We start from the raw sequence: 27,482 nt of genomic DNA on the forward strand, positions 1-27,482 counted from the left end.
TAGTGACTTGTCATGTCCTCCGCCATTTAAAAATTGTCACATCATAAAATTCATAATAAAAAAACTAATCAAACGATAATTATTAGTAAAATATTAATTTTGATTCTGACAAACATTAATGCGTTATGTGTGAATGATGGTAAAATCTAACGAGAGACTGATATTGAGCATGCATGTACGAGATTAAAATCTCATTCAATAGTCCTTTTATTTAACGAGTTAAAGAATAAAAGAACATAATCTTTTTAGTTTAAACTTGTAAAAGTGAAGATTCGAACCTTCAATTCTTTATATATCACTTGGAAAATATATAGCGACCAAATATGTGATGGGTTTAATTAGGCTTTAGTGAGCCCTTTTATTCTTATTTCAGGAAGGAAATGATAGGATAATCATTTCAGGCTGCAATTTTCTCTTAATGTTCTATGAATTTTGAACTTAATGGTCCACTCACACCTTGTTGTCTACATCTTCTTGGCAGCTTCAATGCTTCTTCTTTGGGAGGTTAAAAGTAATTTCTCCCATTGCCCCTGTGTTCTGTCAATAACAATGATTATAAATACAGCTTTTTTTCTTTCCAGAAGTGAATGTATATTGATTTGGTATCATATATATAGAATTCAATTATATGTTGGAGTTCATATACAGAGAGGCCCGAGACAAGACATGGCTAGTGTTTATTATATTACTTACACTTTTTTATTTTTATTTTAATTTAACCTTCGATTGAAACAAGTGTTAATTTGATAGTTAGGATATTAAGTCCTAAATAGATTACCGCCATGATTTGAACTCATTCTCTTTAAATTTTCCAGAATTTACTCTGGTCCCTTTGAACTAATGGTCCAACGCCAACAAAGATAATTGTTTTATTAAAATGGTAGTCATTGAAAGATAAAATTGACCGATAAGTAATAAGTATTTTTCGACATTAGTCAAGGGAATTCTTGACACTTTCAAGTTTAGTACTTTGAATAGAGTAATTTGAAGAAATGAGTGTTGATGAAGAATATTTGTTTGCTCCCACTAAAAGGACTACTTTAGGGAGAGAATATGGAATATATGCATACTAAACTTTCTTTTTCTTACTTTGTTAATAACAACACGATTAACAAAACTACCCCAAATACCTCTACAATAATATAATATTATCTTTTACTTTAGGCATAGCTCTCACGGTTTTACTTTAAGTTTTATCCAAAATGCTTCATGTCATCGTGGATATACTCATTGCTCTTAACAAATTTAACAAAAAATGGGAATAGATTAGTTTTTTTTACCTCATACCATTGTGGAGATACCTCGACTCTTAATTGTCCTTAACAAACTTAACAAAAAGACGGGGTTAAATTAATCATCAAGCTTCTTTTAGCCATTGAGATAAAGGGGCGTTGTTTGTCTCAACGCTTTTAGTTTTATCCAAAATGCCTCGTACCATTACGAATATACCTAGGCTACTATTGTCCTTGACAAAAAAAAAGTTGGGGTTAGATTAATCATCAAGTTTCTTTTAGCCGATAAAGGGACGTTGTTTGCCTCAATCACCATAGATTATTGTATTGAGCGTACTTTGAATCGCATACAAGCAGCGATCATACGTGCACTTCATGTGCTCGTATAGAAGGAATTTGGCACACTAAACATAAACTCGACTTCTTAATCTCAAAGCGCACGGATCATGGAATCGGTAAGAGAGGTCCTACACGTACATGATTTTAGCTAGAAAGAGTTTCAAAAAATGGATGGAATCAGCTAGGCAAAGAGAGGTCCATTAAAATGTCCATCAGAAGAAGCAAGTACCAATCTGACACTACTGCTCGCAAATTAAAACACAGAGGGAGAGGATAAAAAGCAAAACATGGAACATGGACTTTCTTTCCCATCACCGCCCTTTAAATACCACAACCAGAGACCAGATAAGAAATTAACAACAAACAAAATAATAATACTCAGGTTGCTAATTTAAAGGACTGTGAATGAAAAAAAAAGGGTGACATAATTGGCTAAAGATATCTGTAAGTACAGTAAGTCCTCTGAGAAACGCGTAGTGATAAACACGTGAGGCTTTGTGGTATCGTCTATTATGAAAATAAGAAAGAGAATTTTGATTGCATACCAAGCTAACACCCTAAAATTCTTAGGGAAAAAAATTGTGTAAGTGGTGCCCTACGAAAAGGCACATCCAAATTTCAAAGTGGTGTGGTTGCACTCTTGGGAGGGGAAAAGGGGTTCAAATTCATCCCCTCAAAGCCTAAAATGCAAATGAGTGTGAGCAGAAAAATGTGGGATTTCAAGTCTCAACCACAAATGGAAAAATAAATATAATATATATTATGGTAGAGGAGGCAGGGAGGAACACAGGCAAGGACATGAAAGGCACTTGGACTTTGGGGCTTTTTTCTTTTAATTTTTTTTTTAGGGTTTAATTTGTTTGCTGCTAGCTAGCTTTCACCATCACCCACTCCCTCCCAACAAATTGTACATTCAAAGAACCCTTTTTTTTTTCTCTTTCTTTTGATGCTTATCTTGTTCTCAATGAAAGCAACCCGGGAACAACCCAATTCAATTACCAAGCTCTGCAATAACATGAGTGGTTCTCCGTAATTGTGTCAGTTCTAAAGAGAGAGAGAGAGAGAGAGAGAGAGAGAATTGTGATATGTAAGTGGGAGGAGACGGCATGTATAAATGGAAAGGCCAATTTTGGGGAAGAAAGGGCTTTAGGGTTTGGAATTTGGGCTGTGGATGGGATTTTCTTGTGGTCATGGCTAGGGTTTTTCAGAAGCTTCTCTAGCTATACCTCTCTGTCAACTGAAAATAGCTGAATCACTGTTCATCGTTTGATAACTATTTTGTTTTTTGTTTTCTACAATTGAGTGCGATCATATCAGCAATAATGCACCGAATCCCTAATATTAAATTGGGTGACACAGCTTGGGAAGTCTTTAGGTTGTGTGCTCTTTTTTTTTTTAAATTAAGCTAACAACTACTAATTCCACCTATGTATTATATGTGTCATGCCATCAACTTTTTAAACATACGTTTTCAAAATCTCAGTAAAATTTTGAAAACAATTTTTCTTTTAAAATTTGGGTGAGAATGCAAATGTGTTTGTAAGAATGATGAAAACATACTAAAGAAATTGTGAACAAACAAGCATAAGTTTCCAATGGTTATAAAACGAAACCTAAGTTTTTGATACGTAGAAGAGAGGAATGCACATTAAGGAAAAGTGATCAATACACTCGTCAAAAACTTAGTAGTGGGTAGTAGGAATTGACTCCGTTGATTAGTTTGTACGGGAGTATTATCCTTTTTTTTTTTTTTTTGGGTTCTTGAGAGGGAAAGGGCAGGGATATATAAGGGTAGCTTTATTGGCCTTTCCCTTGAAGAAAATGCTAAATAGATAAGCACGCATGGAAGGGAGCCAGCACCAGCAACAGCAACAGCAACAACATTCTTTCTTTTGATAGATGTGAAAGAGAAATGAGAGAGACAGAGAGATAAGTTCTCTCTCCTTTTTATTGAAAGTGACATTAGGTAGAGAAGAAAAAGAAAGAAGAAGAAAAAAAAAAAAAAAACCAGTCAACAGACCATTGCCTCTCTAGGGCAGGCCTTTCAAAGTAGTGAAATAATTGTCCTTTCACTCCTAGGGTTATATATATGCCTATCCACAGGCCACAGCCACGTGGACTTGCCACATCATCGCACATAAATTTGGTATTTGGTATCACCAATTGCAAATGCTACATTAGATATAAAAATAAAGTTGCCACAACTAGATAGAGATATTGACAAACCCTAACCCACGTTTTGAAACCAACATTCTTTTCCATCCTTAATCCAGTATGAATTGTGTCTAAAAAAAGGCTGTGTTTTTTTAGTAATAATACAAACCCACGTCCTAAAAGAGAGAAAAACGAAACCCAATTGAAAGTTCGAGAAATTTTGCTGATGAAAGGGAAGATTTCGAAGAATGAAATATAATAGGTAATGTATTGATTTAGTCCCTAAACTTATACCGTTTTTCTATTTAGTTTATATACTTTCAAATTTGTAATAATTTAATCTATAAACTTTAGTTAGTAATGATTTAATTCCTATCGTCTAGATCTCTAGCCATTTATTTCCTGCTATGAAAGATTCCATCAAGGTGGAAGTATACCAAAGTTCTATTATAAATTAATTTGGTAATTCCTAATTTGGTCCTCAAGTTATTTTTCATAATCTCTAACAAACGAACTTTATAAGATCTTGCTTGTTAAGGACTAAACCTACGTACTAAAATAGAATTTATTATTATTAAAAATAATACAAAAAAACTTAATAATATTTTATATTAAATGATGGTTGTTCTAACCAAAATTTATATTTAATGATGTAATTTAATTTTAATTATTTATTATTTGTTAGTAATAAAAAAATAAAAAAAAATACTTACTATAACAAAATAGTATTAGAATAAATTAAAATTTATTATTATTTTAATAAAAAAATTAGTATAATACTATATTTGTAATTAGTTAGAAATGAGAAAAAATACACTAGTAATTGTTACACATATCTGATTCATATTCTGATTATAAAAAGTTTTAGACAATATCAAACTATCTTTATTTTTCGATTCTAGAAAATTTATGGTTAGTAAACAACATCAAACGAATAACATTCTCATTTCAATTATTTCCAATTTCAATTCCTAAAGAATAGAAACTAAAGCATTAATTCGAAAGTGTAAGATCAAAGATATTAGTAATAAATATCTTATCTAGCGCTAGGTGTGTCTTAGAGTGGTCGGGTGTGTCAAAATCATCATCTGCAAACCACGTGAAGTGTGGCACAAATACTAGGTGTCTTCTGTCCACTCACTTCTTCCCCCATTACATCTCTCTCTCTGTATCACTTCACTCGAAAAGATCCAACTTTTTGCCCAAAAGAAAGAAGAAGAAAAAAACCCTTATTTACCCCTCAAAAAGATGACTACAACTTGCCTCAAAATAAATTCCCTCCCACCCATTTTCTTTCTCCCTTCACCATTCATCTCCCATTTCTTCACACAAGTCTCTCTCAAGAAGCTTTCATCATCATCTCTCTTTGGTTAAATTGTCACTCTCAAATCTCAATTGGGGTTTTGGCACTCTCCTATGTTCTTGCCATTATGCTCCTCTAGGGTTTGCTTTTTTTTTTTTTTGGTTCCTTTTGGTGCAAATTCCAAATCAAGGAAGATTAAGATAAAAGATTTAAGATATGTTTATGTTCAATAGTAGTAACCATGGCCACAACCCCATCTCTTTCCCGGACCATTCAAATTTCCACTTTCCTTCTCCTTTTGATGACACTCCCGGCCTCATTCTTCAACAAGAAGACATTTTTCTTCATCACCCATCAAATTTCACCAATGTTTCTACAGACCATGTGATGAGCAATATGGCCGAGCAGCAGCAGAGCCAAAGAAAAAGAGCCTCATCAAAGAGAGACAGGCACAGCAAAATCAACACCCTTAGAGGGCCGAGGGACCGCCGAATGCGGCTGTCTCTCCCTGTGGCTAGACAATTTTTTGGTCTTCAAGACATGCTTGGAGTTGACAAGGCCAGCAAAACCGTGGAGTGGCTGCTGTTCCAGTCTAGACATGCTATCAAGAAGCTATCGAGGGACAACAGCCCCTCGTCGGTCTCCGACGGAGAGGTGGTGTCGGGAATTGACGAGACTGCCGCTGTTGTCGTCGTCGACGACAATAACAAGAAAGAGGGACGAAAAGCAATGGCGAAAGAGAAGAGAGGGAGAGCTGCCAGGAAGACTGCATTGTTCCACCCTCGGGCGCGAGAGTGTCGAGAGAAGGCGAGAGCGAGGGCGAGGGCGAGAACGAGGGAAAAGCAGCTGCAAATTAGAGAGAAATTGTTGTCAGAAGGAAATCCAATTGAGGAAATTGAAGGAAGAAAACAAGATGTAAGCAAAATAAGCTCATCAGGTAGTGAGGAATCTGCAGGCACTCATCAGCAGATTGATAATCAGCAATTAAGGAGAAGAGATGAAGGAATAATCATAGATGATGATCCTGATCATGATTGTTTGATGATGATGGGGAGGCCGTGGAGCCCATCATCGAACTCCATTATCTACAATTCTCTTCACAACAACAATGGAAGTCCCCAAGAAGTAAGTTCCAATAATTCCTCTTCAATTCTCATGTGACAATTACAAGTACTTTTTAACGTACTCGATCTATACACCTTTTTGGCTGTGACAAACATGCATATTATCAAACAGATAAAGGCCAAGAAAATTTCCAAAGTACAAACCATATGTTTTCTGACCACTTCTCTCTTATAATTTGGGGTTTCACAGCATCCATTTGGAGACTTCCAATTCATTGGAAAGCCATGGGAGGCCTACAACAATCATGGCATATGTTAATTTTCCTACTGATCCGGCCAACTCCCACTTTTCAGATGATCAATTCAATACTTGAGAGTTTGTCCAATGGTAAAAATTATTACTCTCATTATATATGCTTTGTGTTTGCCCCTATTTCTGATCTCTTCTATTTGGAGTGTATAATTACACAAAAACATCTTCATTTTGTTAATAGCATTAATTTCTTTTCTACAATCTAACTTTTTTCTAGCTCCAAGATAGAGAGGTAAATACAATCTCACAATAGTGAGAAAATAGTAAATTATAGTGCGTAAAATCTTGAATATATAGAGTAAATACGATAACATGATCCCATATACATATAAAGTTTGAGACTTTCTAAGTGAGAGTTCAAAATAAAACTATATAAAAGCTTAGAAAGCTCGGTGGAAATACTTGGCTCTTGACTGAGACCAAATAGTGTTCTCATTACTATTAAAAAAAATTGACAAACTCATTATTTTTTAAAAAGAGTTCTTGTTTTTGCATTTTTCTCTCTTATTTGTTAAACATTAGCAAAGTATTTTTCTAGAACAAAGGTGAAAAGTCAATTCCCTCTCTTAGTTTGTCACAAATTCAAAATATTAAAGATTTTAAAGTTTTCCTCTCGCTTCTGGCTTTGTTCCTAAGATATATCACACTAGATCAGCCTTATAATTCTTCGAGTGGAGTGTTAAAGGTCCACATCAAAAAGACTACTTTTTTTAATTGTCAGTAGATTTTGAAGATGGAATCCTAGGAATAGCATTAAGATAGTATGAGAGCTCAACGAGCTCAGGAGCCTCCGATCCATAAAAAAAGAAAAAAAAAAGATCCAGCCTAGATTGTTGAGCATCGAAAAGATCCCGGGAAAAGAAAGATAAGAGAGTTTTTAATTACCTTAATTACCATTTCTGTGTATTATGTTAAAATTCTACTGAAAGGGAAGAGAAATTTAAAATTTAATACAAGAAAAAAGAGATTATATTAGAGGATAATTATAGGTTCTCATTATATGAATCTAAACATTTTATGTTATGCTTGTAAATCCATATAGTAAGTGCATTACAGAGAGAATTGTGGGCAAACTTTTAGGAAGTGATTGAATGACCCGTGATTAATCCATTATCCACTGCATACCAAACCCATATTAATTATGTATAATTCCATTCCATTCACACGTACTAAGAAATTTTTTTCAACATTCCTAATGATGCTACGCCATTAATCACACACACTTATATATGACAGTTTTCTATTATAGGTACGTTACATATATATATATATATAGTAATTCTTTTCATCGAGAGTACATATATATAAATACCATTAATTGTCAAAACAAACATAGCTCAGCGGTAATTGACATATACCTCAATTCAAGAGGTTATGAGTTTGAATCCCCTCCCCCAACAAATTGTACTATCAATCTAGCATAGCTCAATTGATTAAGACATTTATTTTCGATTAAAGGATTGTGAATTCGAACTCTCACTCTCACATATTGTATTCTAAAAAGAAAGGGGTACATATTGTGAGTTCAAACTTACCTCTTGGTTGGAGATATATGCCAATTACCAAGCTATACTCGCTTTGGCTGATATTGGAAGAGAAACGCATGGAAAAGTCGAGTTTAGCCTTAAGATACCATGCATGAACCTGGGAAAACTTTCTACTCTTTAAGGTTAAACTATTCTTGTTCCTAATTATGAGCACAACCTCAAAAGTCCTTTCAGTTTGTTTCTTGAGCCAATAATTGCAGCACTTTTTTCCTCAAAAAGAAAGTGTTTTTTGTTTTCCTGTTTGATTCTGAAGAATAGTTGTAGTATGTTGAATAATATATAGTTCTTCATAAAGCCTGTGATGCTGAGATATATTAGGTTTAGAAGGTTTGGATTATGGTGGAGGCTCTGGAGAATCATGTGTTTATATAAGGCTTAGGTTCTCGTCCATTTCTTTGTGCTAAATTCCATGTTTTATTTAGGTTTAAATATGCTATTTTAGTAGTTTTGATTTTGGTTTATTTTATTATCTCTACTTTTAAAATATCTCATTATTTTTGTTCAGTTTAGTTAATGTGTGTACTCTCGAAACGTCTCTTTTGATTCTTTTAAAAAACCAAAGTTATCATTTTAGTATGTTATTTTCATTTTTATCTCATTTATTTTTATCATAATTTTCTACCTAAATTCACTCGCCAAATTTCTTGAAAGATAGGAGTTGAATTTTAGTCCTAAGTTTGTAATAAATGGTTTCTAAAATTTTGTAAATAAGAAGCAAATCGATCACTTTTTCAAAGTACAATAGTCAAAATGAATCAAAGTCAAAAGTAGATGACTAAATAATATTGAAACCTTACTTTTCTTTATATTTATTTTCATGAGTCTATTTATAATTACTTTTTTTTTTTTTTGAAAACAGGGCTCTATGTATATTTGTAGCTAAATAAAAATAAACTGCCTCAAAAACTAAAGGAGAATTCATTGTTATTCAAATATAGTCTATTTACAGGGAAAAATAGAATGAATGTGAATTTAGTAATTGTGATTTAGGGTTTAATTTCTGTTTTTTTTTTTTTAATGAGGTTGTGTGTCTACTGGTAAAATTATAACTTATTTGACTTATTTTTTATTTAAAATATATATATATATATTAAAAAAATGAAATTATTATTATTATTTTTAATGTTAAAAGCTTTGTTTGGAAGGATAACATTTCAAAAAACAATATTTTCTTATTTTAAATGTCTTACTAAACTAAAATTTATATATACTAATTAATTATTTTAAGAATTACTTTGATTCAATTGTGTTTTACTTTACAACGTAGAGAAGAAACAAATGAGAAAACAAAATAATAATAAAATATATATTTCCAAACAGTTGTACAACTAAAGAACAAATTTTTTTAACAAAAAATAGTTTTAAAGAAAATGATATTATGGAACCCGTTTTCTTTCCAACAACCATTTTTCGATTTTCATTCTATTTCCAATTCTTTCTACAAATAAAGAACAGTATTTGAGACATTATGGAGTGATTTGAGGTAATGTTCACATTTCTTGATCATTTGTATTTCTTAATTCTAATTTTTTTAGAAATGTATAGTAATTATTCATTATTCGTGTTTCTCATTTTTAAGTACACAAATTTTGAAAACAAGCACCAACTAATTTTTATGTTTTTAAAAAGCATTATTTTATTACTTTTTTACTTTAAAAATGTAAAATAAAATTTTCTAAAATTAAATATGACAAAATAATTTTGATCTATTTTATTTAAAAACTAAATTTTAGGGGAAAAAAATTAGTTTTTTAATTTAAAATTTGTCAAAATAGTTCTATTTTTTCACAATAAAAAAGCTGTATCAATTATCAAATATAGTTTTTTTTTTCTCTAAAGCAGAAGAAATAACAAATAACAAATAGAAAACAGAAATATTAGCACATTAGCCCTAATTATTTTGATAGCAATCTTTTGTTTAGTTATTTAAAATAACAATTTGGTTACCCTTTTTATATTTCTAAAATGTTTGAAATCTTGCGTAAATAAAAATTAAAGTGTTGTTGTTGATAATAATTTTGCACTTAACCTTCTATTTTTTTTTTTTAAATTCTCTTGATGTTTTATTTTCATTCAGATATAGAGATATTAAATAAAAAAAACAAAACTATATTCTTATATAACTTGAAATATCTCGGAGTTGCTTGAGAGTTAAAAAGAAATTAAAACATGATTTGGGTAATATTTATAAGTTAATTTAAAGTTTTCTTTTGTAATTATTATCTTTTAGGACATAGTAAATCTCAATAAATTCTATCATCAAGGAGTAATTCAAAAACTTGTCATTTCTAATCTATAAATTTTGCATAAAAGTTATTCTAATCCAATAATCATTTTTATTAACAAAAAAAAAACCTTGAGCGACAAAAACATTTACCAAGTACTACTTATTATTTAACATAATTTAATTTTTTTCTCAACTTAATGTATTAAATATTTATTTATATCTAAACATCGTCTAATCTATCAAGTAACCAGGTAAAATTTTTCGAAAAAAAGAAAAAAAAAGTAACTAGACAAAGTAAATATCTATGTCATGATCATGCTAATAGATGACAATAGAATTTAAACATATATTTAATATTCATAGTATATAGGATTATAACACAGCTCAAAATCAAATGGTATATTCAATTATTGATTTTTGTTATCGGAGTATAACTCAATCAATTAAGACTTATTATAACTTCGACCAAAAGGTTAGAGTATTGAATCCTCGTTCATGGAACTAAATAATGATAATATAATTCAACAAATAGAAGACATGTCCAGAATTGGAAGATATAAAAAAAAAAAAAAAAGAGTAGAAGAAGAAGAAAACTTACCTGAAGTCGGAGAACTAATTTCATACGATAGAATCATCTCCAAAAGATCAAAAATAGGACTCCGACGACTGAAGGCGGAGTGCCTTTCTATAACCTCTTTCTTTTGTATGCTTCTCATATACCTCTTTAATGAAATGATTGGAGTTATCTCCCGATAAAAAAATAGCCTCTGCAACAATAACAGACAAAATCACAAGACACAGAGAGAAAGAGAGGCAGTTCTTTGGAATAATTATATTCTGTTGTATACATATAACAAAAGGATAAAAGTGGGAACAATACATGAGACTTGTCTTTCCTCTAAATTGCAAAAAAGCATATTCCCAAATCCCATCATTTTGGTAAAGTAAAAAGTAAGAGAAATCAAAACCCAACCATGTTCAAACTTCAAAAGCGTTTTCAAACTTGGTTTTTAGATCAGGATATAATTAAAGTTGATTACTTACTTACTTGATGAATAATAAATATAATTAAAGATGATCATTGAATTGAAGATTATACAAGTGTTTGATTTGGGCAACAATTGAATGGCTACATTGAATTCAAGATTGTGGGCGGTGCATAATCATGCCTCATTTTCTATTGTGCCCTTTGCTTTTTTCTGAACAAGAACCAAATTTTCGTAATTTCTAATTAATATAATACATGTCCAAATTTCGAGAAATCTCTGCCTCATTTTCAAAATTGAAAATTTTATTAAAAGAACTCAAGCATATATTTTAGCCCTTTCTGCAATCTCCTCGAAGAACAGGATCAGATCTCATCTGGAAACCGTAAAAGTAGAAAATTTTGAAAATTTGGGAACCAGCCTTCAAATCTGCCTGCTCCCGAGCTAGGGCAAAACCCAGAAATATGCCCATAATTTCAGCTGGAAGAGGAAGAAAAGAAACCCTAATAATGGCTGAAGAGGAAGACAATTCAAAAAGCAAAAGATGCCATTCTTGTATAGTACACCAGGACAAGGAAAAACACAGACACAGATTATTTACTCTTTTTTCTTTAATCTTTAATCTTTTGGAGTTGGTGAAAAAAAAAAGTTTCTAGTTATTTATTTCCAATAGATGCTCTGCCCTCTTGAAATGGAACTGCCCCTAAATTAAACAAAATAAAAAGTCTTCCATTTTTTAGGAGCCACTTCCATTATTTCACTTTTTTTTTTTGTTGTTAAACTATATTTATCTCTAAATGTTCAATTAGGGTTTTTCTTTTTTGTTTTCTGAGATCGGAATTCGAATTTGCCTTTAGGCAAGAGAATAGTCCAACCTTCGACTTTATTGGACTAAGATTCCTAATGGGAGTTCAAATTACTAAAGTGTTAAAAAGACTTTTTTTTTTTTTTTTTTTACTGTGAGTGTCCTTTATAACAAAAATCTTAAAGACTCTTAACTCAATTAAAAAATAATACTTTGACTAAAAACCACTATTATTTTGGGACCGACTTTTCTTTTTCTCCCATGTTTTCTCTTTTTAATCTCTTTATTAAATATATACATTTCATATAATAGTAGTTCAAATTTCAAATTTTCTCATCTATGCTAAGATTTTGAAAATATAAACTTATATAGTTCTTTTTTTTAATATATTTTTATTTAACTTTAATAATTTTCGGTGGAATCTTCTTTTCTTTTTTTTTTCAATTTTTGGCTTATTGATTGATAAGGACAAAAGCAATTTAATACTTTTTTTTGATATCCTGTGTTCAAAGAAAACTTATCATCTTCTATTAAAGCAAAGAAGACAGAAATTTTTAAAATACAAAGTTATAGAAACCAAAAACCAAAAACAATTTCTTCTTTTTTTTTTCTAGTAAACCAAGAAACATATTTCAAATATGTTATCCAAATAAACTCTTATAACATATGTTAATGATGATGAAATGACTGAAAGAAAAGCATATTAAACAAGAACAATAAAATTTGGGGGTGGAATCATTGAGTTAAAATGTTACAAAATAATGATATTATCAACTTTTGTGATCCAATTCAATGTATCTTAAAGGTCAAGTGGATTATTTGATTGAAGATATAAAGTATATATTTTTTGCAATAATGCACAAAGGAGAAAACATGGGAGATTGGGATCAGGTGCCACAATTCTCCTATCCCTACTCATATATTTTCTTTAATTTACTTAGTTTTCACTTTTTTTTTCAAAAAAAAAATATATATATATATATATATATATATATATATATATATAGATGAAATTTTAACCCCTTTTTTAATAAAACTTTGAGAGCTAATTTCTAGTTTTAAAAATATTTCTTAAGTTGATTAAAAATTATAGAAAACTGGTATTGATGAAGATAAACATGGATTTTGAAGGACCAGATTAAATAAATCTCAACTCGCTTTGTTTCCATTTTTAAGAACCAAAAATTTGACAATAATAGGTACATCTTCTTTCAATTTATCAAATTAAATTCTAAAGTTGATTTTAAGTAAAAATTTCCTACTCACTAATTTTAATAAAAATCAACCCTCGCACAAAACTAAGTTGTACCCAACACACGAAGTCGACCACCGAATAAATCTCTCAAAGAAGTTAAGTTTCAACAAAAATTCAACTCAAGTCTTAGAAAGTATATATGAATTATATTTCATATCAAATATATATTTTATAATCTAATCAATATACCAAACACTTCGATTTTACATATCTTCGTATAAAAGTTAAAATTGATACATCATATCAAATATCATGCAAAAGTACGCCGCCTTCCTTCTGTATTATCTTTTTACCATTTCATAAAAAAGTGCGTGAGAAACATACATACAAAAAGAGACGCCTTCATTATATTATCACGTCAATTTGTATGTAGCTCAATGATTAAAGATATTAGTTAAGATTTAAATTGAGGAACGAGCAATTGCATATAATGAAAGGGTAGACGAAGGAAGAAGAGAACTCACAGTTTCCTCTCATCTATAAGTATATCCTTGGGAAAAGGTAGCTAGAGAGTAGAGACTGTAAAAGGGCTTTTAGCCAACAGTGTTTGCTTAGTCCTAAATTTGTGGTTCCAATAATAGCTAACTGAGACCACATACCACAAAAATTAAAGGAATTGAAGGAAAAATAAAAGGTAAAGGAGCATAATCTATGAATCCAACAACCAAAATCATTGAAAAATAACACAGAACAGATGCTTGTACTATAATATACTTAATACTTGAATCTAATTAGAAAATTGGAAAGAAAAAAAAAAGGAACCTGGATTTGGGAAAGCTTCAGCAGCTATGGAGGGTTGATTAGTGAAATTACCAAACGCTCCCATTCCATTCCAAAAGCTTTGGAGATCAGAGATGAGAGGGATCAAGAGGGGAAGAATAGGGTATTTGAGAAATGGGGTTTTGGTGGTACGCCAAAAAGCCGTCTCTTGGAGGAGCGAAGCAGCTTTATCGAGTTTAAAGGGGAACGAGCGGACTTTTTCATAAGAAAGAGACATGAAAGTTTAATTTTGAAGAGAATTCTCATGCGAGAGAAGAGGGAGAGATCAGTGGAAAAGAAGTAAGAAGGGAAATTTAAAGGGAAGGAAAAAAGGAGCAAAAGACTGAGGAAAACTAAAGCCTTTTGAAAATGGCACTGTAAAAACATGAAGAGAGAGAGAGAGAGAGAGAGAGAGAGAGAGAATCTGAAATTGATGGGTTTGCGTGATTTAGTTTCTCAAATTAGGTGAAGTTCTTGGCTTTACTTTGCATGGACCTTCTACCCATGGGACCAACCCTTCAAACATGCACATAAATTCATCCAAAATAAAATCAAAATGAGTGCATTGAGGTACCTCAAGTTTAAGATTTGGCATTTGAATTCCGCACTACAAGAGTGAGTTTCAAGCGAGTATAATGGGAATAGTGCGTTTCGAGTGAGTATAATGTTCCATTTCAACATATTTTGTGCACGCTCACATGCTTTTATATATTGATTTGAATTTTGAATTTGATACTTGTTTATTATTAAATCGTGCCTCTTTGGAGAGTACTTAGGTACTTTTTAAGTATTTTTAATTATATGATTTTCAAATTCGTTTTGAATATACTAAGAAAGGTATGAAAGCGTCTTATCTATTTACAAAATAATCTCAAACTCAATTAATATTTTGAGATCAACTAATAATAATAAAAATAATAATAATTTGCATGATCTAAACTTTTAATTTCAAAAAATTGTGTCTTAGACTTTGTAAAAGCGTGCAATTTTGAGACTTTTGTTTGAATCATTATTTTCAGAAGAAAGAAAAATCTCATATATTCTCAATGGATAACAAATAATATTGTCCATTTTAAAATTGATTGGATTTCATATAGAGAGACAACACAATATAGTTGGATTATTATTAACTTAATTCAACTCAACTAGTTAATGCATTTATTTTCTATTAAAATGTCTTAAATTTGAATCTCTATCTCAATTGATATTGTTGTATTGAAAAAAATTTAGATTTTTGTTGAAGTTAGTTTCGAGAAAACTTGTGTAACCATCTATTTTACGAATTTATTTGCTAGACTGCAGTAATTTGGTAGAGATTTTTATCGAAATTTCTATAAATTAGTGGGGTTGAAAGTAACCATAAAAGAAAAAGTGCAACACTTTTCAAATCAATGGTTAGGATATAATTAAAAGTTTAAGATAAAAATAAAATAATTAACCATTATATATATATATATATATATATATATTTTTTTTTTTCTTCTGTTAAATTACCTTACATTTTGAAGGTTACATCTATAAGTTATTAAACTTTAAATTTTATATCTAACAAATCTTTTAACTTTCAATATTGTATCGATTAGATCTCTCAATTACCTAAATATTTTATTTAATCAATATTTTCAAAATTCATGGACATGTTAAAATATTGAATTTTACGTCTAATGTAAACTCCACGTAATATCTAATGGGACTATATAGGTCGAGAAAAAATCTAATATTACAAAAATATCATATTATCTTTTGTTTACAGAATAAATAGAAGGAACGAACTTCACGTGGTTTTGATACAATTTTGACGTAGCAATAAACGGAAAGGAGCATAGTAATATCGTAATACCACATAATTATTTATTTATTATTATTAAATATCACCCGTAGTTTTCGGTTTGTTCTGAGTTGGTGCGGTGGCAGAGAGTGAGAGGGGCGGTGACAGGAGACGACGTGCACAAAGTGTAGACCATTCGTCTTGGTCAGTGGGTGGGGCCATCCAGAGCCCACAAAGTCCAACTAGCCCTACAGGCCTGGGCCGCCGGCCCTAATCCCTTTCCATCATTAGGCCACTGTTCACTTTTCACCAAAAAAAAAAAAAAAAGTCCCAAATTAGGGCACTGCCATTTTAATTGCTACAGTTACCCTAACCTATCATCCACTCATCTGCCCCCATTTTGTCCCCATTCCGTCATTTCCTGGACTATTTTTTTTTTTTTTTGGGTTGAATTCTTTGAAAATTTAAGTTTGTGTTTAGTAATTATTTAAACTTCGAAATAACTATTTACTACAATCTAACCCTTTTAGATTGTTGGGCTTTCATGATGTATTTAACCAATTTTGTTTTATAAATAAATAAAGGGACAGTTATAAACATGGCAAAAAAAATTAATAAAATAACAAATTTAGCATATGTATTTTAGATATATAAATATAGTAAGATTTTTAGAAAAAACGGAGGTCCAATAATAAAATGTCAAATTTATCCTTATAGCATACTAATGATATAACACTAATATATATATTTTGTTTTATAAATAAATAAAGGGATAGTTATAAATATGAAGGAAATAACAAATTTAGCATCTGCATTTTAGATATGCAAATATAGTAAAATTTTTAGAAAAAACGGAGGTCCAATAATAAAATGTCAAATTTATCCTCGTAGCATTGATATATATATATATATATATATATATATATATATATATATATATATATACACACTTAATATACATCTGATTTACTATTGATATACCACTGATATAACTATGTATCTACTAATATAACTTCTTATATGATTATATTATTTACTATTTATTGATTTACCACTAATATATATGTTATGTTTATATTATTAATATGTATGTGATATACCACTGATATAATACTGATATACATCAGATGTATATCAGATAAGATATACATAGGTATATCATTACAAATATATTTAGTATATCATAAATTAGAGGTACATCAGATGTATATTAGATGTATAATACGCACATCTAATGTATATCAGAGATATATTGGACGTATATCAAATATACATCCATCGGGCGTATATCAGATATACTTCCATCGGGCGTATATCAAATATACATTCATCGAGCATATATCAAATATACATCGGGTGTATATCAGATATCATAAGGGTAAAACTAGAATAATAAAAATTTCGAAAATAAAAATTCAAATATTTTGCCATATTTTCAAAATACAAAAGTGATTGACATTTCTGTAAATATATATAAAAGTTTAACTACCCAATACAATTTCCCATAAATAAATTTATTAAACATAAAATTTAATCATACGTCCAATAGAAACCTAAATTTTCAACTTTGTATTAGTAGATTTTAGATTTTAACAAATATGGTCAACAATTATTCTATGCAAAATTAAAAATTCAGAGATTTGTTAGAAAGTCTAAGACTTATTACGCACAAAATTTAAAATTTAGAGGTCTCTTGATACCTTTTGAATTCAAACACTCCTTAGATATATGATTGGAAATTTAGATACTTTTTAAAATCTAAAACTTTATTCCAAACTTGTTCCCAAAAAAAAACTGTAATTTAATATATATTTTTTATTTTTACTTTTTATGGAAAAAAAAAACCTCTAGGCTCTAGCCATAGACAAGCTCGGCTGAAGTTGAGCCCAACATGTTGATTTGTGGTTGGCTTTTGTCCAACAAATCCAAGAAGGTCGGCGTTTAAACTTTTATTTGTTATCTTTTTAACTTTTTTTCACTATATATAAAAATAATAATTTTTAAGTTAAATTATAATTTTAATCTAAAAATAAAAAAATTAAAATACATACACGTGTGGATTACGCTTACTTTAAAAAAAATTAAATAATTTATTAGATATTATATACTAACTTGTAAATATAAGATAATATAAACATAGTCGAACGGGACGAGACATCTGTTAACTTCAATTTTTTTTTTCTTTTATAAAGATTCTAACTTCGAGTTCCACCCAATTTAGAAATAAAAAAACTTGCAAATACAAAATAATAATAATTAATAAATTTGTTAAAACCGAATTTTAATGGGAAAACGAGGAAACTTTTTGGAGTTCCGGAGCGTGTAGAAGACGCGCATACTCACAAGCCCGCCAGCCGTCCATTTTCCCGCCATCCCCAACAGGCACTTGACAGAACGTTAAACCCATCAACGAGGCTTCGAAGTTCCGAGGGTTTTTCCATCTTATATGCTCCGGAACAAGAAGAAGAAAAAAGCCATATCCGGAAGCTTCAACAGAAACAGAAGAAATGGTTGACAATGTCGACGACCAAAGCAAGCTTCCTGAGCTCAAACTTGGTACAGTTTACGAAATGATTGTTTTTCTCTTTCTTTTTCTTTTTTCTGGTTCTCTCTCGTATGATGTTTTTTGGCGTTTTTTTAATCCATTTGGTTGAATGCATTGGCAGATGCTAAGCAGGCTCAAGGGTTTCTCGCATTCTTCAAAACCCTACCCCCCGTAAGTTCCTATCTCAAGTTCAGGGATGATATTTTGCTTATTTGCTAAAAATGTAGATGAGTACAGATGGAAATTACCTATTATTCTGCAAGAGATCGTTGCCTTATTTTTCTTATTTCATTATCTGCGCCGGGATGGGTTGATGTCACCAGAACTAGGTCTCTAGCAATACAGGAAAGAAGGAAGTAAATTGGATGCTTAATTAACTTTTTTACTAAAATAAGCTTATACAAGTAGCATTCACGATGTTCAAAATTATTTTGAAGCCCCTTTTTTTGGCTGAGCGAGGTTATGTAATTTATTGTAGTTGTATGTTTCTGCTGCAGGACTCAAGAGCTGTTCGATTTTTTGATCGTCGGGTCAGTTATCAATTTTTCCTTCCATTTGTTAATTTTATCCTGAGGCCACCCTTAGAGTGTCGTTATTGCCTCCCTGGTGCTATATGAATGAAATATACTACATGAAATTCAGTTGATTTTTCTTTCTTCTCATCATTTCTGTGAAGCAATTTGCGTATTATCAGACTATGTCCTTTACCTCTTGATATTTTTTTCTTCTTTCATTACCTTTTACTTTTTGCTGCTTTATTTTTGCGGAAAATGATATACTTTTTATTATTCTATTTGACTTGCGTGTTTAGTTTCCAACCGTTGAGGTTGGAACCCTGTTCATTCTGTTTGATGGATGAATACAAATGGAAATGATCTAAAATATAAGTCCCTTAACTTCATTATTAATTACAATTCACCATCTTCACAAGTCATTCAAACATAACCTTAAAATATTTCAAACAGAGCAATGTTTCTTCACCCATTTTAAGATTGACCTTTTTTTGTCCAAACACGTGAAGATATTAGTACTGATAAAATATTCCTTACATCATTCTTAAAGTTAGGTCTCATTAGTTTTTCTCAACGCAGTTCTCCAGTTTCTCTTTTTTTATCTGAAATGGGAAAAGATTGTGCTTTTTGTTCCTTTAAACTATTGTCATTACTTTTGCCCTATTCCATTCTCTAATATTTCGATCTTGCTATGTTAGCGTAGCATGCACGCCCATATAATTCAGTTTTCCCGTACAGGATTACTACACTGCCCATGGCGATAATGCAGTTTTCATTGCAAAGACCTATTACCGTACTACAACTGCTTTACGACAACTGGGTAATGGATCTGAAGCTCTGTCTAGTGTGAGTGTCAGCAAAAATATGTTTGAATCCATTGTTCGGGATCTTCTTTTGGAAAGAATGGACCATACATTGGAGCTTTATGAGGGTAGCGGTTCGAAGTGGAGACTGGTCAAAAGTGGATCACCTGGTAATATTGGCAGTTTTGAAGATGTTTTGTTCGCCAATAATGAAATGCAGGACAGCCCTGCTATCGTGGCACTATTGCCGAACTTCCGAGAAAATGGGTGCATTGTCGGATTAGGTTATGTTGATTTATCAAAAAGAGTGATGGGGATGGCTGAATTTCTTGACGACAGCCACTTTACAAATGTGGAGTCAGCTCTGGTTGGTCTTGGTTGTAAGGAATGCCTTCTGCCTCTAGAGAGTGGAAAGTTCGGTGATATAAAACCTCTACATGACACACTGACAAAGTGTGGTGTGATGCTGACTGAGAGGAAGAAATCAGAATTTAAAATGAGAGATTTGGTGCAGGATCTTTCAAGGCTCGTCAAAGGATCTGTTGAACCTGTCAGAGATTTGGTATCTGGATTTGAATTTGCACCTGCTGCCTTAGGAGCATTGTTGGCTTATGCAGAATTACTGGCAGATGAAAGCAATTATGGAAATTATATAATGCAGAAGTACAATCTTGACAGCTACATGAGGTTAGACTCTGCTGCCATGAGAGCATTAAACGTCCTAGAAAGTAAAACTGATGCAAACAAAAACTTCAGCCTGTTTGGTCTTATGAATAGAACCTGTACTGCTGGAATGGGTAAAAGATTGTTACATATGTGGCTGAAGCAGCCTCTGTTAGATGTTAAGGAAATTAATTCTAGACTGGACCTTGTTCAAGCTTTTGTGGAGGATACTGCTCTCCGCCAAGATTTGAGACAACATCTCAAAAGAATCTCTGATATTGAGAGATTGACACACTATCTTGAGAAGAGAAGAGCTGGTTTGCAGCACATCGTTAAACTTTATCAGGTATAGATTTAAATGAACTTCTGATAATTGCTGCTAACTTAAATATTTCCTAATGAATGGTCTGGATAATTAGATGCTAATTGTTAAACCTAGGCGCTTGGTTAATCAAGATGCTTGTACTATCATGAATAAATAGTTACTGTTAGCTTGGTTTTCATTCTAAGATATATTATTTTGTAGTAAATGTGTCCATATTATTCTGATATTTGGACGGTGCTCTATCTCAATTTTGTTTTCATCTTTATAATGCAGTCAAGTATAAGGGTTCCATTTATTAAGAATGCCTTGGAGAATTATGAAGGACAATTTTCCTCATTGATCAAGGAAAAGTACTTGGAATTTCTCGAGATATGGACTGACGCCAATCACCTGAACAAGTTCAATAATCTTGTGGAAACTGCTGTTGATCTTGATCAGCTTGAGAATGGAGAATATATGATTTCATCTAGTTATGACCCTGCTCTGTCCAAGTTAAAGAATGTGCAAGAATCAATTGAGCAGCAAATACTCGACTTGCACAGGCAAGTTGCTAATGATCTTGATCTTCCAGTTGATAAGGCCTTGAAGTTAGATAAAGGCACACAATTTGGACATGTTTTTAGAATTACTAAGAAAGAAGAACCAAAAGTAAGGAAAAAGCTCTCCACCCATTTCATTGTCCTTGAAACCCGAAAGGATGGAGTGAAGTTTACAAATACCAAGCTTAAAAAGCTGGGTGACCAGTATCAGAAAATAGTCGAGGAGTACAAGAGTTTCCAGAAGGAGTTGGTTCAACGTGTTATTGAAACTGCATCATCCTTCATTGAGGTGTATTTACTGTCTACAACGTATCTATTGCTTCATCATTAGAACTTTAATTGGACTAAAGAATTTTGCATGTCTCCAGGTATTCAGTCCTTTGGCAGAGTTGCTCTCTGAATTGGATGTTTTGCTTGGTTTTGCTGATTTAGCTTCTAGTTGTCCTACTCCTTATAGTAGACCAGACATCACTTCATCGGTATCTTTTCTACTGTTGGTTATCTTTAGCACCAATAGATATTGTGTTTTAAATGAAAATTGCACTTTTTGAAAGTTAATTTGTCTCTGGCCATCTCCATCAGGATGAAGGAGATATTATATTGGAAGGAAGTAGGCACCCCTGCGTGGAGGCTCAAGACTGGGTTAATTTCATACCAAATGATTGCAAACTAGTGAGTGGCTTGTTTGATAATAAAGAATAAGTTAATTATATTCTCATTTGTTGTTATTATGTTTTAGATTGAAATGAATAATTACTTATAACTTTTCTGTCTTACGTTAATAGGTAAGGGGGAAAAGTTGGTTCCAAATCATCACTGGGCCTAATATGGGTGGAAAATCTACATTTATCCGACAGGTGCTATGTTGATGATATTTACATCATCATTTTATTTTGAAACATCTGAGAACTTTTGGTGGTCTAATGGACCTGGATTTGTGAGACCTTGATCTCCCAACTTCCTCTTATGCATAGTTAGAACGATTAAGTTCCACAGGTGCTTGATATCAGCATGCTGACACTGTTGCACCTTGTATTCACTCTGAGTAGTGAGTACTGAAACTATCTTTTGTGGTGTTCCTAAACCATCTGATTAGCAGTTTATATTTGTGTCTGTAGGTTGGAGTGAACATTCTAATGGCACAAGTAGGTTGTTTTGTTCCCTGTGACAAAGCTAGCATTTCTGTTCGTGATTGCATTTTTGCTCGCGTAGGTGCAGGGGACTGTCAAGTGAGTTCTGGACACATACTCGTTGAGCATAAATATTTTTAAAAATGAATACCGTATATTTTACACTTTTACTGGAAATTTTGCATTACAAACCATGTTTCCTGGCATCTAATTTTAATTGTTTTCTTGGGAGCGGGTTCACTCTACCACCAACTTTTAGGCTGTCTTCCGTTTTATTATTATTATTATTATTATTATTATTATTATTATTATTATTATTATTATTATAAGCATTCAGCACGAACTTGGAGCCCTACCAACCCATTGCTAGTTGTAGCTGAACACTTAATGACACATTAGGAAACGAAAACTAAGCAACCGCAAGTTAGGACGATGGACTTTCTATGATATGATAGTATCTCCTCTGAACCTGAGCAGTTTTAAAATATTTCAGACCTTTAGATGTTCAGGTCATTCAAAGTGACTAATAATACTTTTTTTTAACCTTCATAAAATCCTTATGGTCTCTACCACCCAGCAATCTAACTCCTGATATTCCTAAATGACGTCTGGATGATGTGTTGTTCACTTAAGTTTTTTAATGCCACAAACTCTTGTTGGTTATATGCTTTAATCTCATTCAACAGACTAATTTAGTTTCAATGCCTTTATTAAGTTCAAAAAATTCTTTCAAGACGTTAATTGTACTGCCTTCACTTCAGCTATAAAGAAAAATGATTCTACCACTGCATAGCATCTTTTCTAGAAGCCGATACTAGTGAGAATTAGAGTTGAATAAACAAAAGCAGAAACAAACATAAATCTTTAAAATTCCTCTAAGTTCTTAATTGTCATCGCAATCATCTTTGCAATTGATGAGGCACCATTTTTGTCTTTTTATAAGCATTTGCTCGACAGTTTTCTGTCACAATGCAAAAATTATTTTCTAGTTATCTATATTTTGATCCCTTTGTCTTACTTGTTATGGAAATCTAAGAATGTTTATTTTACCATTCTAGCTTCGTGGAGTTTCTACGTTTATGCAAGAGATGCTTGAAACTGCATCTATATTGAAAGGAGCTACAGAGAAATCCTTGATAATCATTGATGAATTGGGCCGTGGGACATCCACTTATGATGGGTTTGGTTGGTTTCACCTTTGATTCTTGACTCTTTTACTTTTTCCTGATGTTTCTGCATTATAGAGTTCTCATTTATTATTCCGTAAGCTACATCGTCAATTCTTTTCACTTGACACTTTTGAATAATATCCAAATCAAGATGTTAATGTTTAATGCTGAAAACTCTATTATGAAATAAATACCTAACTCTGGAATGTTTATGGAACTTTTTAAATATGCTCATTATTCTTTTTTCTTTTTTTGGTTATTCAAATTATTTAAAGCACGTCGCTTGAAGAACTGAAGGAGATCAGTTTATCCAATGAAATTTATCTCTCTCTCACCTATCCAGCTTAACTTGCTGAAAATTGCAGTACATTTTAAATGGTACTCTTTTATGATATACTCATTAGCACCCGTTGACTTTTATTCCTCTCTATTTCTTACTGAGCCTGCAGTTTTTTTATATGGTGATCATCACCTTGAATTTTTATGCTTGGAGCATGGTTGGCAATTTGGCAGTGCTTTTAACACTGGTTTAGATGAAATAGTTTATTTCCTCAAGTAGGATTTTATTAAAATTACACTGTTGCCTCTTATAATCAGGTTTAGCATGGGCCATTTGTGAACATCTTGTTGAAGTGATTAAAGCACCCACTTTATTTGCAACCCACTTCCATGAACTAACTGCATTAGCTCGTGCCAATACTGATCTTGAGCCCCATGGAAAGCAAATTGTTGGTGTGGCAAATTTTCATGTCAGTGCACACATAGACTCATCAAATCACAAGTTGACAATGCTATACAAGGTAAATGGTTGTTAGGAATATTTTCTTTTTGTTGTATTTTAAGGTCTCTCTGTCTTAAATTAGATGGTTTGACAGAGGACATCATAACAGAGCATGCTTAGTTTTTTACTGTTTCTTTTAGATTCTGTTCTTTAGCACCAAAGGTTCGTTCTAGGAAAGATGAGGAAATGGAGCCCCCTTATATTATGTTTTTCCAAATAAATTAATTTTATAAAATTATACCTAAGTTAATATAACGAATTAGTATAAAGCCACTACAGAAATGCATTGGCAATGTTGTTTTAATGCTTTCTGAAGGATTACTATTAAACCTGTGGCATGGCACCTGTGTAATATGTTGACCTGGAGTTGTTGGACGAACGAGAATGGAAGTAGAGCTAGAGCCTGGAGTGCTGTTTCCTAACATGTTCTTGAGCCTTTAATACAAAATAAAGGAGGTTGTCAAAGTATTGTCTTCTCAGATCCATCCAAGAATAATGTGAAGTATCACTTTTTAATCTAGCTTTGGTATTTTACTTATGATTTCACTTTAGAATCTCTTAAATTATTCCTTCAAGTAGAGAATAAAAAAAACTCTACCGTCATTATTTAGACCATGCGGCAGGATGTTGAATTTAACAGTTCCCAAAGCTATTTCAGTTTGTTCAAATGTGTTATCAGCCTTCAATGATACTGGAGGCAGTAAGTTCATTATCTTCCCCCTTAATTACCTGCTGTTATGAGTCTTATATGTCTACAGAGCTTCATTTTTCCTTTTCTTTTCTGTATTTTTCAGGTTGAACCTGGAGCTTGTGATCAAAGCTTTGGGATTCATGTAGCAGAATTTGCAAATTTTCCTTCTAGTGTTGTGGCACTTGCCAGAGAAAAGGCTGCTGAACTGGAAGATTTCTCTACTAACACAACTATTTCAGCCACTATTGGAGAAGAGGTATAATCTAGAATGTTACATGTTCGTAAGAAAATAATTTACATCTATGCTTATATACTCCAAATTGTGGGATCAATAAATCCAAAATTCAAATAAGACCAATGGATCTGACTTTCTTCATTGGGTAGTCTTATGTTTGTATTTCTATTCAAAACTCAAATCCCTACTAAAAAACTGAATGGGATATTACAAATCTTAAAAACTAAAAGAGATGCCACACAGCTTTGAACCTAGACTACTATTTTTAGCCAACTTTTGATTGAAACGAAGTTTATTCTTCTCAAATAAGCTGAATGCATGCAAAGTCTTTTTGGTTTTCTGATCCTCCATGTGTTTCTTTTTTCCTTTTCTTTTTCTTTGACATCATCCATGTGATTATCCAAACTGTGGATTAAGGGAAAAGGAAGAAGCAAAGAGGTTTAGCTTTCAAAAATAATTAGGATAAGACCTAATTTATGGAAAGATCATCCTTAATTATAGATTTTAAAAGAAAAAGGTTTCAGGATAAAGGTGTTGGATACTTGGCTGTTTTCTATAGTATAGCAAGTTTCTTTGTATTGAAAAGTTGAGGGATGAAATTTTTGTCTCTAGAGGCGTTAGATAGGAAGATCCTCTATTCCTCTTCCTCGTTTGAGTGGAAGGAGCCAATGCTTGGGACAATTTCATGGAAGTGTACCTCATTTTGTAGATTCTTTTTGGGGTTGAAAAATCAACTTTCTTGACCAAGGGTAATAAAAGAAGACGAGCCAGAACCAAAAATTAAAAAATGAGACTCCCAATTGTTAAGAATGAATGTTGACTTGATAATCAGGAAACAATTTTGTTTTCGAGATCCAAAAGGAAATATTAAAATGTGTTGAACTTCAAACCTCCTCCCAAGAAACATCTCCATCCTTAAAAAGCCAAAATGACATCTCCATAGAATGTGGTCCAAATCCTCTTTGGCTCACTTACAAGAACATGACCTGGAACCCAAAATCATAGACGAAGATCTCTATCCAAAGTCAATGGACCCTCTCGTCAGGAACAAACCAGGAGAAATATAGACATTACAATAGAACACACCCGTGGCCTCAAGCAACCAAATACAACTATCAAAAGAATCTATGTGAAAATGAACATGCAAAAGAGATAGCAAAGAGGATAAAATCGTTGGCTTCTCCATCAAACAAGGCTCTCCTAATTAAAATTTAAAAGTTATATGATAGAGTGCTCGCAGGCGAATAAATAACAGAGGCAATAAGATCAGTTTTCGTTGAAAAGATTGAAGAGACGAGGGCATAGCAAACAAGAGTGCCTTTAATCACCACAATAATGTTCCACCCATTAAGAGTAATGCCCATGTTTAATTTGTCCGTGGCTTTTCTTCTTCTTTCTTCTGCCATATCAGATATGTGCGAGCATGCATGCACGTGAATGTGTCCCAAATATATATAGATATTTCAATCATATGCATTAAATTTATACGCCATTACTTATCAGTATATTGCTACTGGACTTGTAAATCCAATAAGCAGCAAGATGTACCCAAGCAATCGAAGCGTAAACGAGAGTTTAGTTCAGATGACATGTACAAAGGTGTGGCGCGGGCTCGCCAGTTTCTAGAGGAGTTTTCCAACCTGCCATTGGATAAGATGGATCTGAAGGAAGCTCTGCAACAAGTGAGCCAATTACGGGATGGTCTGAAGAAGGATGCCGTGGACTCTAACTGGCTCCAACAGTTCCTTTAGCCGACTCTTATGAGGTGTGCCTGCTACCTCATTCATGCTTTTTGGTATTTGTACAGCTTTGTAAGGCGTAAAGGAGATGTTTTTGTATCCTCCCTCACAATTTTGGATGTATAGAAGCTTCAAATATTGTTGCTAGCTTCAGTTTTTTGTTACCTCTTTTCTTGGGTGGGGGTAATTATGTATCAAGGGAAAGAATGGCCGGAGGAAATGGAATTTGTAGACTATATCTGATGAAAAATTTTGTCAAATGTCTGATTGCCATGGTTTAGCCTTGACTTGTTGTAAAAAATATACGTCTTACTTAATCAAACTATGCTTAAGTTGGCGATTACCATAGTTTTATATATTCCTTTGAAAATGAATAGAAATTTATCTTTCCATTATTTATATCTTGATGTGTATATTTGATTGAAAGTTTTGGATCATTACTTCTATAGATAGACCTATCAAAATTCAAATTATCTCAACTCATTTCACATTCAATTCAACCTTGTCTTTGTCTTGGAATTATTTTTATTTTTCTTATTGGGTGATAATAAATTAAGAATGCAAGCAAAATAAAAAACTCTTGTTTAATTGGTACTTT

At 32.1% G+C, this 27,482-nt stretch overlaps 2 protein-coding genes and 1 long non-coding RNA gene across 5 annotated transcripts; 2 read left to right on the top strand and 1 right to left on the bottom strand.

Moving 5' to 3' along the window:
* Positions 1-202: 202 nt before the first annotated feature.
* On the bottom strand, positions 203-14,407 carry LOC111006913 (uncharacterized). Of its 2 annotated transcripts, none has more exons than XR_002600921.2 (3): positions 13,988-14,407; positions 10,778-10,946; positions 203-537 (listed from the first exon to the last, which is right to left on the bottom strand). It is a non-coding gene; the product is annotated as an uncharacterized LOC111006913 (long non-coding RNA). The 2 variants fall into 2 exon arrangements; XR_015791690.1 differs by lacking the exon at positions 203-537 and adding an exon at positions 5,170-5,874 and having other exon boundaries at positions 13,988-14,403.
* LOC111006912 (uncharacterized) lies at positions 5,245-6,606 on the top strand. The gene is made up of 2 exons (XM_022279012.2): positions 5,245-6,153; positions 6,343-6,606. The coding sequence occupies exons 1-2, from the start codon at positions 5,245-5,247 to the stop codon at positions 6,409-6,411; spliced, it is 978 nt and encodes a 325-aa protein (XP_022134704.1). The 3' UTR covers positions 6,412-6,606.
* A 3,654-nt stretch (positions 14,408-18,061) lies between the features above and the next one.
* MSH2 (MUTS homolog 2) lies at positions 18,062-27,283 on the top strand. Of its 2 annotated transcripts, XM_022279244.2 has the most exons (13): positions 18,062-18,308; positions 18,419-18,468; positions 18,795-18,827; positions 19,548-20,621; positions 20,874-21,428; positions 21,508-21,618; positions 21,722-21,811; positions 21,925-21,996; positions 22,258-22,368; positions 23,328-23,454; positions 24,036-24,238; positions 25,014-25,166; positions 26,684-27,283. In XM_022279244.2, exons 1-13 carry the CDS (start codon positions 18,260-18,262, stop codon positions 26,894-26,896), a joined length of 2,841 nt encoding a protein of 946 aa, XP_022134936.1. In that variant the 5' UTR covers positions 18,062-18,259; the 3' UTR covers positions 26,897-27,283. The 2 variants fall into 2 exon arrangements, with proteins under 2 accessions (XP_022134936.1, XP_022134937.1); XM_022279245.2 differs by lacking the exon at positions 18,795-18,827.
* The last annotated feature ends 199 nt before the right edge of the window (positions 27,284-27,482 follow it).

This window comes from Momordica charantia (assembly GCF_013281855.1).
Source record: "Momordica charantia cultivar OHB3-1 chromosome 6 unlocalized genomic scaffold, Mcharantia_2.0 BLBB01000006.1, whole genome shotgun sequence".
Classification (NCBI taxonomy): domain Eukaryota; kingdom Viridiplantae; phylum Streptophyta; class Magnoliopsida; order Cucurbitales; family Cucurbitaceae; genus Momordica; species Momordica charantia.